This window comes from Symphalangus syndactylus, chromosome 21 (genome assembly GCF_028878055.3).
Source record: "Symphalangus syndactylus isolate Jambi chromosome 21, NHGRI_mSymSyn1-v2.1_pri, whole genome shotgun sequence".
NCBI classification, from domain to species: Eukaryota; Metazoa; Chordata; class Mammalia; order Primates; family Hylobatidae; genus Symphalangus; species Symphalangus syndactylus.
The window spans coordinates 24,443,015-24,454,165 of record NC_072443.2 but is presented as its reverse complement, the minus strand read 5'-3'; the positions used below and the strand labels follow the sequence as shown (position 1 = coordinate 24,454,165).

At 38.9% G+C, this 11,151-nt stretch overlaps 1 protein-coding gene across 3 annotated transcripts in view; it reads right to left on the bottom strand.

Moving 5' to 3' along the window:
* Positions 1–2,979: 2,979 nt before the first annotated feature.
* The window catches only part of TMEM45A (transmembrane protein 45A), a 113,927-nt gene continuing 105,755 nt past the window's right edge, over positions 2,980–11,151 (bottom strand). For all 3 annotated transcript variants that reach the window (XM_063630020.1, XM_055259466.2, XM_055259464.2), the window contains 2 exons: positions 7,842–7,987; positions 2,980–3,505 (listed from right to left, as the gene is read on the bottom strand). In XM_063630020.1, coding sequence (XP_063486090.1) covers positions 3,412–3,505; positions 7,842–7,987 — 240 coding nt within the window. In that variant the 3' untranslated portion in view covers positions 2,980–3,411. The remainder of the gene's footprint in view (positions 3,506–7,841; positions 7,988–11,151) is intronic.

Here is an 11,151-nt window from a genome sequence, read left to right as displayed (position 1 = left end):
AGGTTGCAGTTTCCCAAGCAAAGGAGATTGGAGAATTACAGAAATCACTAAGGAGTTGGTATCACATCAACAGCCAAAGTTGATATTGCTTAATAATCAGTCCCCACCCTTCACTTTCCTGTGTATACAGCCACAGAGGCGTTCCATCCACAGGGTTTTGTCTGCTTTATAAAATGTCCTTCAGTCTTTCCTACATTAACACCTGCACTAGAAATCAAACATTGATTTATGTAAAGGTTTTCTCCACTTTGGTTATGACTAATGAAGCATAGGATACTCAAAGTTTGGCAAAAGCTCAGGAATTGAGATCCTAGGTTTTTGGAAGAATGGAGACAAAATACAAATATAAAGTAAGGGAGTAAACCTCCATCCCCATCCCTTCTTTGATAAGGTTTTCCTTTCAGAGCTAAAGGCTCTGGAAATATATAAACACCATAATGCCTGATAATGATAGAGAGGGATGGACAGAAGGTCAGGGGCTATTTTCCCTCGGGTGGTCAGAGGAGCACCTCTGGGAAAGGACCACCCTCTGGGAAAGTGATGCTTTCCCCAACCTGTCTTAACCTGTTGCCTTGCTATAAAGGAATACATGAGGCTGGGTAATTTACAAGAAAAGAGGTTCATTTGGCTCACTGTTCAGCAGGCTGTATAAGAAGCATGGCACCCGCATCAGCTTCTGGTGAGGGGCTCAAGCTGCTTTCACTCACAGTGGAAGGGGAAGGGGGGCTGGCGTGTGCAGAGATCACATGGCGAGAAAGGAAGCAAGAAAGGGAAGGGAGGTGCCCGGCCCTTTTCAACACCAGCCCTCAGGAAAACTCTCTGGGGAACTGATAGATTGCAAATTAATGAGGATGGCACCATGTCATTCATGAGGGATCCACCCCCATGACCTAAACCCCTCCCACTAGGCCCCACCTCCAACATTGATGACCAAATTTCAACATGAGACTTGAAGGGGACAAACAAATCATATGTAAATCATAGCAGCACCCCACCATTCTTTATACTCCTTCCCAGCTTTATTTTTCTTCATGTAACTTACGATTGCCTCGAACTATAGAACTTATTTGTTGACTTTGTTATTAACTGTCTGTCCCATGGGAATGTAAGCTTGATGAAGACTGGGACTTTGGCTGAAGTACTGCTGTAGAGTACCACTGTATTCCTAGTTTATTGAACACTGCCTGGCACATGGTAACTACTTAATAAACATTCGTTGGATGATTGATTGCATTGGTACCCAGGGGTTAAGTGTAGCCTCAAACTAATTTTTCTCATCCCATGATCTAGAGTTGAAAACTTTTATATTTTTGTTATAAAATATTTTGCATGGTTTCAGAACATTTACTGAAACATACTTTTTTATAAATCAAAACATTTACAAATTGTACTTATTGATCTAAGATTTCCTAGCACAAGTAGAGAAAACATGACTGTCTCATTTTTGGCTCAAGTTCACAGTTTGCTAATTTTTCACATCATTCCATAAAAATGTTAGTCATAAACTACAAATCCAATAATGTGACCATAAAGTTGTCATGATAGTGTTCCAATGTATTGCTCATTTCAGGAACTAGAGGCAGATAGCCCTAGAGTTTGGACTTAGACCTGAACCAAATATTCCTCCTTTGAGAACTCGCTGAGTTGATTTTACTTGTAATCTCTGTGTGCAGACTAGAGGAGTGGAAATTTCTGCTCTCTCACAAAGACTGTAGACTATTTGCACTTATCAGTTTTCAAAATTCCAGGCTTAATCTGGTTCATGCCAATTATTCCCAGTGTTTATGCTCAGGCCTAGATACCAGTGATGCCAGCTTCACGTAACTGCTGTTGATCACTCGCTCACTCATTCCTTTGAAACCCAAACTTGTCAAAATCATAGAATCTTGTGGGTCTAGCAAACAGCCCTGAGAGATAAGACATATATGGGACAGAACGCCATGACCCCCAAGGACTGTGGCATGTGGGCAGTTTCATATGCCAGAAACGTCCTAAGGTTTGTGGCATTATTCAAGATAAACCTTTAGATACTCACATCTGCTCTTTTCAAACTTATGTGACAAAATGAATGTGTCCAGTTCTGGGGCCTGAAGAATCTGCTCACCTGACTCTTTAATGTCACTGTGACACGTATGAGACTAGGCAGCCTTCTGGACTTGCCAGTGCTTGTAGAAAGCTAGGGAGCCTTCAGGACTTAGTTGACCGCATTTCAGCTCTAGCTGTGCACAAGGCTGCCTCCTTTCCTCCAGGTTTGGGTCATCCCTCAAGGATTCATGCAATCCTCCTTCCTTTTCTCTCATAGAAAATACTGGTCTTTGTGACTAACATTGTACTAAATTATTAGGTTGACAGTGAAGAAAAGACATTATTTTCAATGGCAATAACCACAATTACTTTTGCACCAACCTAATTGCTTTCCATATGCTTCCATTTCTAGATTCTTAAAATGTGACAACCGGAAGAGCCCCATGGTTCATTCAATGCAATTCCTTACTTTAGAGAGAAGGACATGGTGATTGCCAGAGACATAAATGCTGGTTAATGGTAGAGCCAGAATCAGAAACAAGATTTCTTGACTCTCCACCTGGGGGCTATTTAGGTCACAGACTAGGTAAGAATTCTGACTTTTACCCAAGCATTCCATAAAAGGCTTTTCCTCATTTTAACCTTTCACCTATTGTAACAGAGGGGATGGTGTGGTGGCCATGCTATGGTGCGTGATGACTTTTTACTTTTATGGACAAAACCCCAGTCCTCCTTTCCCAGTCTCTCATGGCTTTGCAACCCTGTGTCCTAGGAATCATCCCTTTTATCTTCTCTGAAAGATCCCACACCCTAGGAAGACTTCTGGCCTACTATTCCCTGTGAAGAACTCAGGTGCTATAGTGATGTCTCACAAAAAAGGATTTCTGTGTCCTGCAGCTTCTGCATGATATAAAGGAGGAGTGTAGCTAAATAACAAAAACAAGATTTCAGGTGTCTGCACCAAAATACATACATTCATTTATTTCTCATTGCAGCAACAAGATAAACAAGTATAATTCCATGGTCAAGGAGTTACAAATAGTAGCAAGCCCAGTAACCTTGAGCATATCTATAAGGCAAATAAAACAAATATTTTTTTCATAGTGTGGGCATCCAACTTTAGATAATCTGGAAAAAAATCACTCTAGCCCTGAATACCACGATGTGCATGATGTGCAAAATGAAAGTATCACCCAAAATATTTTTCAAAGCTAAAAATAAAATATTTAAATTCAAATACTTTAACCAAATTGGAAATGCAAACAGTACACTGAGAGTCATCCTTAGCCAGCTGTTCTCCAAACAAAAGATCAAGAAACAAAACCAAGAACAAAGACAATGTAAAAAAGAAAAGGTTTATCTAGAAAAACTGGAAGCTCATCAAAGTCACATTTCTTCTTCTGATTCTTGTTCTCGTTCAGCATTTTTCAGAAGTCCAACTTCTGAGGAGCAGAGCCTCTTAAGTCTAGATTTAACCAACCTGAGGAGAAAGAAAAGCATCTCAAGTTAGACGGTGTTTAAAATAGAAACCCAGAGCAATATGCACCTATTATACCACAAAGTCTAGATTATTTGGGCAACTGGGGAAGGCAACCCAAAAAGGAAAATTACTTTTATTTGGCTTTGGAGCTGCCTGAAAATTTTTGTGGATTAAAGCAGGGTATAAGTAAATAGATACAATGTGGCTTTCCAATGTATTGCATCATTGTTTAATTAGGCATCAGAAGATAACTTTGATCATTTCTTTTTCTTTTTTTCTTTTTCTATTCTTTCTTTTTTTTTTTTTTTTTAACGAGACAGAGTCTCACTCTGTCACCCAGGCTGGAGTGTGGTGGCGCAATCTTGGCTCACTGCAACCTCCGCCTCCCCAGTTCAAGCAATCCTCCTGCTTCAGCCTCCTGAGTAGCTGGAATTAGAGGCATGTATCATCACACCCAGCTAATTTTTTTTTTTTTTTTTTTTTTGAGATGGAGTTTTGCCGTGTTGTCCAGGCTGGAGGCTGGAGCGCGGTGGCACGATCTCAGCGCACTGCAACCTCTGCCTCCCAGGTTCAAGCAATTCTCTGCCTCAGCCTCCCGAGTAGCTGGGATTACAGGCACCCAGCACCACGCCCAGCTAATTTTTTTGTATTTTTAATAGAGATAGGGTTTCACCATCTTGGCCAGGCTGATCTTGAACTCCTGACCTCGTGATCCACCTGCCTCGGCCTCCCAAAGTGCTGGGATTACAGGCGTGAGCCACCGTGCCCGGCCAATTTTTTTATATTTTTAGTAGACAAGGGGTTTCACCATGTTGGTCAGGATGGTCTCGAACTCCTAAACTCAAGTGATCTGCCCGCCTCAGCCTCCCAAAGTGCTCGGATTATAGGCATGAGCCACTGTGCCCAGCCAACTTTGATCATTTCTAAAACAATTAAGAGAATCGCTGGGCTGTGGCAAGCCCAGATTAAACCAAGCTCAGTTGAGTTTCTCCATAAAAGCCACATCTAACTGTGTATTGCAAACAGGTGCTATATCATGTAAAGGAAGTGCATGAAGCCTGCCTCTAGGGTTGGCAGCCCAAGTCAAGGCCCATGTCAAGTGTGGGCTAAATTCAGCCCCTACTTTCTGCTACTAGCTCCTGCCAGGGCGAGTTTCTGTGCAGGGGACAAGCTGTTCAACTGCATGTGATGCCTCTGCCATGATGAATTAAGAAGCTCAAAGAAGTACCCTCCGTCCTGGTGACTGTTTTCACAGTTTAAGAGAATCTGGGCCAGGCGTGGTGGCTCACACCTATAATCCCAGCACTGTGGGAGGCAAGGTGGGCAGATGGCCTAAGGTCAAGAGTTCGAGACCAGACTGGCCAACATGGCAAAACTCTGTCTCTACTAAAAATACAAAATTAGCTGGCCATGGTGGCATATGCCTGTAATCCCAGCTACTCAGGAGGCTGAGGCAAGATAATCTCCTGAGTCCAGGAGGTGGAGGTAGCAGTGAGCTGAGATCATGCCAGTGTACTCCAGCCTGGGCAACAGAGCAAGACTCCATCTCAAAAAAAAAAAAGAATCCATAGGCCTAGGGGAAGCAGGGATTATAATTTTTGACACTGGAAGATGTGACACTGATTAGCAGCTGAAGCTCAGCAGGCTCTCCACTTCTGTGATGTGAGAAAGAGTATGTCACAAGAACTAGGCAAAGCTTTTCCTGTGCATCATTATTATAAAGGCATTGTGCTGTGACCATATCTATAAAGCATAGTTAACTCCCAGAAATACATAGGAATATGCAAACCAATCTGATAAGCCAAATCATCAATATCATTCTTCACAAATGAAAAACTTCACCAGTCTACCTGCATCTTTACCCTTATTTTCTGCCATATTTTTTCTGATGAAGGTCTGGCCTGCCTGTATCAATATGTAATGGCTTTACTTGTGCTCTGAGAGGGGTTTTTGAAATACTTCTGTGGAACTAACTTAAGCTATTGCTTAAGTTTATATCAAAATATATCAGAAAATTTAACCCTTGGTCTTAACTTTTCAAGAGCAATATGAGAGCAAAACTGAAAAGCATATAAAACATGATTTCAAAACAAATCAAGCCTATATTTAAATAGCTCTGCAACATAGATCTATTATCTATTAAAACAGCAAACAAGGGTTCATTGAGGATCTACGATATGTTTGGCAGTGTGCCAAGAGGTGTGGGAAACATGGAAAGGGTCTCAAACTCAAGGAGACACAATCTAGCCAGTAGATAAGACTAACCCACATGAGCTAATAGTGAACATCACAAGAGAGATCCCAATTGTTAAAATGCATGGTGAAGACGATGGGCTGTAAAAACTCTTAAAGGGAGATGAGCAAGAGCTAGAGTCATCACAGAAGTTTTCATAGAAAAGGTGTGCATTTAATGTGAATATGCCAGGTGGAGGGAACTGCATGGTCAGAAAGATTAGGATAATCTTCTCTTCCACTAGGTAGAGGGGAAGGTTGGAAAATAAAAAATGGAGTGTCCAGTCTCCAGAGTACTATAAGTGGATAAGAGGCCCATTAGGGGTCTGAAGGTTTTTGAAACAGGAAGAGACAGTAGTCTTCTTTTGGCTCTGGAGGGGAGCTGACATGAGGAAGGGCGTTTCCTTGGATGCTGGCACTGATCTTGAAGGCTTTCCAGCCCCTAAGGAGATGAGGCCCAGAAGTCAGCCTAGAACAACAGGGGAGAAGCCAAGTTTCACTCAATGGCAGAGCCAGCCTTGACAAGGAGCACATGCACATGCTTTGGAGGAACTGAATGGGGCTAATAGAATGAGAAGGTGGAATTTCCTAGTACCCAAAGCACCTAGACCTCTAGAATGAAGCAACTATAGATCAAAGTGGGCTGACCTGCAGCTGAACAGAGATAGCTGAGAGCTAGACAAAGGAATGATTTCTTCACCCAGTGCCTCAGCACCAGAGCTGCTTCAGCAATGAGGCACAAAGAAGCACAGAGCAGGAGGGGTGACTTGAGGCCCATGTCTAAAGAGAAGGGTGGAAAGTTGGTTCTAGCTGGGACCTCACTGGGCCTAGCAGTAACTACTGCATGTTAGGAATCGGAGAACCTGCTAGATGTGTAGCGTCCAATACAATAGCCACTATCCACACACATATGGATATTTAAATTAATAAAATTAATGTGGCACGAGCTACATTTTAAGTGCTCAATAGCTAGTGACTACCATATTAGACATTGTAGATACAGAACATTTCAATCAGCACTGAAGTCTGAAAGATTAGGTGCTGGAGTCTTCATGCCTGGTCACTGAGACCAGCCAAGCCAATTGTGGTTCGGCATTAACCACCTTAAAGAAAGGAATTGTTATCACCCCTTTCTATTCCTGCTCATCCTTCAAGCTGCAGCTTCATTCTCAATTGTAAAGAGGCCTCCCCTAAACTCCAAGAGTGCTTTTTTCTTCTACTATTTCTGTTTATTGCACTGTATTTTCATTGTGCATCTCCCTAATTTAGTCCTAATTATAAGACTAAAAATTCCTCATGGGTAGGGTCCATATCACATTCATTTTTTTTATACCAAAGAGGAATAAGGAAGAAGAGAAGGAGGAGAAGAATAACAAGAGGAAGAACAACAAGACAATAATATTTATTGAGCTCTTATTATGTCCTAAGCTTAAATACTTGATCTCATTTAGGTCTTATTATTTCCCCATTTTACAAACAACAAAACTAGTACTTAAGGTGGTTAAGTAATTGGCCCAAAGTCATACCGCTTATAAATAGTGCAGCTAAAAATATGTGTTCTTATAACTCTGTTCTACTGCTTCTTACCCACTTATGAAACATTATACTGGGGTTCCTACAAAAAATGGGGTTCTTATAAAAAATTATATAAAACGACTTTTAGAAATATTAGTCAATATCAAATTAGGCAGACACCTACATTTAATGGAACACACACAAGTTGGTCAAAAAAGGACTCGAAGCTTAAGAAGTACTATAATTGAAGTATCTACACATCGGTAAATGAAGGACTCACTATAGGCAGTGCAGGGTGAGGGAAACCATTCAGAAGAGAGAAAAGGAAATAGCATATGTGGAGACATGGAGGCACAGAGGAGTGTGATGAAGGGTAATGTGAGCATCAAAGGCACAGCCGAGGCAAACCAGCATTTATTCTTTTTACTGGGAATTTTTTGTGTTTGCAGATAATATTCTGCTATGCTACCCTGTCTTATGGGATGATAAGGAATGAAATCCCCTTTTGAATTTTAAATTCAATATCACTGAGTCTTGATAATCACATACCAAGGAACAGAACTTCAATTAACAGAAATTGCTAACTTACCAGGTGATGAAAGCATAATTCATTCCAACGATGACAATGGTTACTGCATAATGCCAACAAAAGCATACGGTGAGAAACAAAATATTTTCATGATCCATCAGATCCCATGCAGGACCTCCACTGGGCGGATACAGGACAAATCCAATCTGTAATTTAGAACAAAAAGCATAATTAAAATAACCAACCACATTCCCAAAAATGGTGCATTTCAAAATACTTGCTTCCAACGTAAATAACTAAGTTAACTCCAATTATCTAAGATGTAACAGATAAAACATCAGGTTTTGCTGCCTATAGAGAGTCTCTAATATGTCATATTTTCATAAAAGTTTTAAAAGGACATTTAATAATCAGTTTTCAAAATATAAACAGTCATCAAAGCTAGGAATGTCTGGACTTTAAGAGAATGTCTTGGGTTTCTACGTTGTACAGTTTCACTCTGTTATTTCAAAATTGGAGTACAAAAAGTTTTTAAAATAAATAAATGCCCACAGTTAACATTATATTTAATGGTAAAAGACTAAAATCTTTCCCCCTAATATCAGGAATGAGACATGGATGTCTGCTTTCACACTTCTATTCAATGTTGTACTGAAAATCTTAGCTAGAGCAATTAAGCTAAGATTTAGCTAGAGTAATTAAGCCATTAAGAAAAATAAAAGGCATCCATACTAGAAAGAAAGAGGCAAAAATCTCTACATTCACAGATGACATGATCTTATACGTAGAAATTCCTTTAAAAATCCATAAAAAAAACTATTAGGGCTAATAAATGAGTTCAGCATAGTAGCAGGATACAAAATCAATATACAAAACAGTTGTATTTCTATACAAAAGCAATGAACTCAAAAATAAAATTAAGAAAACAGTTCTGGCCACGCATGGTGGCTCACGCCTGTAATCTCAGCACTTTGGGAGGCTGAGGCGGGTGGATCACAAGGTCAGGAGATCGAGACCATCCTGGCTAACACAGTGAAACCCCGTCTCTATTAAAAATACAAAAAAATTAGCTGGGCGTGGTGACGGGCGCCTGTAGTCCCAGCTACTCGGGAGGCTGAGGCAAGAAAATGGCTGGAACCTGGGAGGCTGAGCTTGCAGTGAGCTGAGATCGCACCACTGCACTCCAGCCTGGGCCACAAAGTGAGACTCCATCTCAAAAAAAAAAAAAAAAAAGGAAAAGAAGACAGTTCCATCTACAATAGCATTAAAAAGAATAAAATACTTTAAGAATAAATTTAATCAAAGAGGTTTAAAACTTGTACACCAAAATCTGCATAACATTGTTGAAAGAAATCAAAGAAGACCTAAATAAATGGTAAGCTATCTCATATTCATAGACTGGAAGCTTAATATTGTTGAGATGGCAATACCACTCAAAGCAATATACACATTCAATACAATTGCCATCAAAATTCCAATTTTTTTAATTTATTTTATTTTATTTTATTTTTTTATTTTTTTTGCAGAAATAGAAAAAGCTGATCCTGTAATTCTTATGGAGTTGCAAAGGATCCAGAATAACCAAAACAACCTTAAAAAAGAAAGTTGGAGGACTTCAATACTACAGAACTACAGTAATCCAAAACAACAGTGTGGTACTGGCATAATGATAAACATTTAGATCAATGAAATAAAATTGAGAGTCCAGAAATAAACTCATATGTCTATGGTCAATTGGTTTTTGACAAGGGTGCCAAAGCCATTCAATACAGAAAGAACAGTCTCTTCAACAAATGGTGCTGAGATAACCAGGTATTCATATGCAAAAGAATGAATTTGGACCCCTACCTCATATATAAAATTAACTCATATATAAAATTTATATATATAAAATTAACTCAAAATGGATTAAAGACCTAAATATGAAAGCTAGAACCACAAAATTCCTAGAAGAAAACAGGGAGAAAACTTCATCACTTGCAATTTGTTATTTTTTTTAAGCTATGACACCAAAAGCACCACCAACCAAAGAAAAAAACAGATAAATTGGACTTCATCAAAATTAACTTTTGTGCTTCAAAGGACACTATTAAGAAAATGAAAAGACAACTCACAGCATGAGAGAAAATATTTGCAAATCATATATCTGATAAGAGATTATATCTAGAATATAAAAAGAATTCCTAAAACTCAACAAAAAAAAATTTTAATGGGCCAAGGACTTCAAGAAACATTTCCCCAAAGAAAATATACAAATGGTCAATAAGCACATGAAAGATGATTGATATCATTGTTCATCAGGGGAATGCAAATCAAAACCACATGAGATACCATTTTTTATTCATTAGGCTGGCAATAATAATAATATTAACAAATATTGGTGAGGATATGGAGAAATTGAAATCCTTATATATTGCTGATGGGAATGTAAAATGGATAGTCTTGATTATCTGGATAATGAAGATAATAATACATGAAAATGAGGATAATAATATATCCTCGAAAAGTGCCATTGCAAAGAAAGGCCTAAGCACTGAAATTGACACATAGCCAATATATGGTAGACATTTGTAGGATTATCCATGATATTATCTTGGTCTTGAATTTCATTTAGTTCTAGAAACCTGAAATACATTCATCCATTTATCTATCTATCTATCAAAGTTTTTACTGGGATAACATTCTGCAGCTACTGTGGTAACAGTTTTGCAATTCCTCAGGAAGTTAAATATAGAATTCCATATGACCTGGCAATTCCACTTCTACCCAAAAGAATTGAAAATAGGTATACAAACAAAACTTGTACACGAGTGTTCATAGTAGAACTATTAATAATAGTCAAAAGATGAAAACAACCCAAATATTCGAAAACTGATGATGGATAAGCAAAATGCGGCATACTCATACAATGGACTATCGATCAGCCATAAAAGGAATGAAGTGCATGCAACAACATGGATGAAACTTGAAAACATTTATACTAAGTAAAAGAAGCCAGACGCAAAAGTTCACATATATTATGATTCTGATTACATAAAATATCTAGACTAGACAAATATTCATAGAGACAGAAAGCACACCAGTGGTACTGGGGGGCTAGGAGGAGAGAAGGGAGAGTGACTATTTTATGGGCCCAGGGTTTCCTTTCGGGGTGATGAAAATGTTTTGGAACAGATAGAGGTGATGGAGGCACAACATTGTGTACATACTAAATGCCACTAAATTGTATACTTTAAAAATGTTAATGTTATGTCATGAGAGTTTTATCCTAATAAACAATAAGTAGATAGAGAGATAATAGATAAATGGATGAATGTATTTCAGGTTTCTAGAACTAAATGAAATTCAAAACCAAGACAATATAATGGAT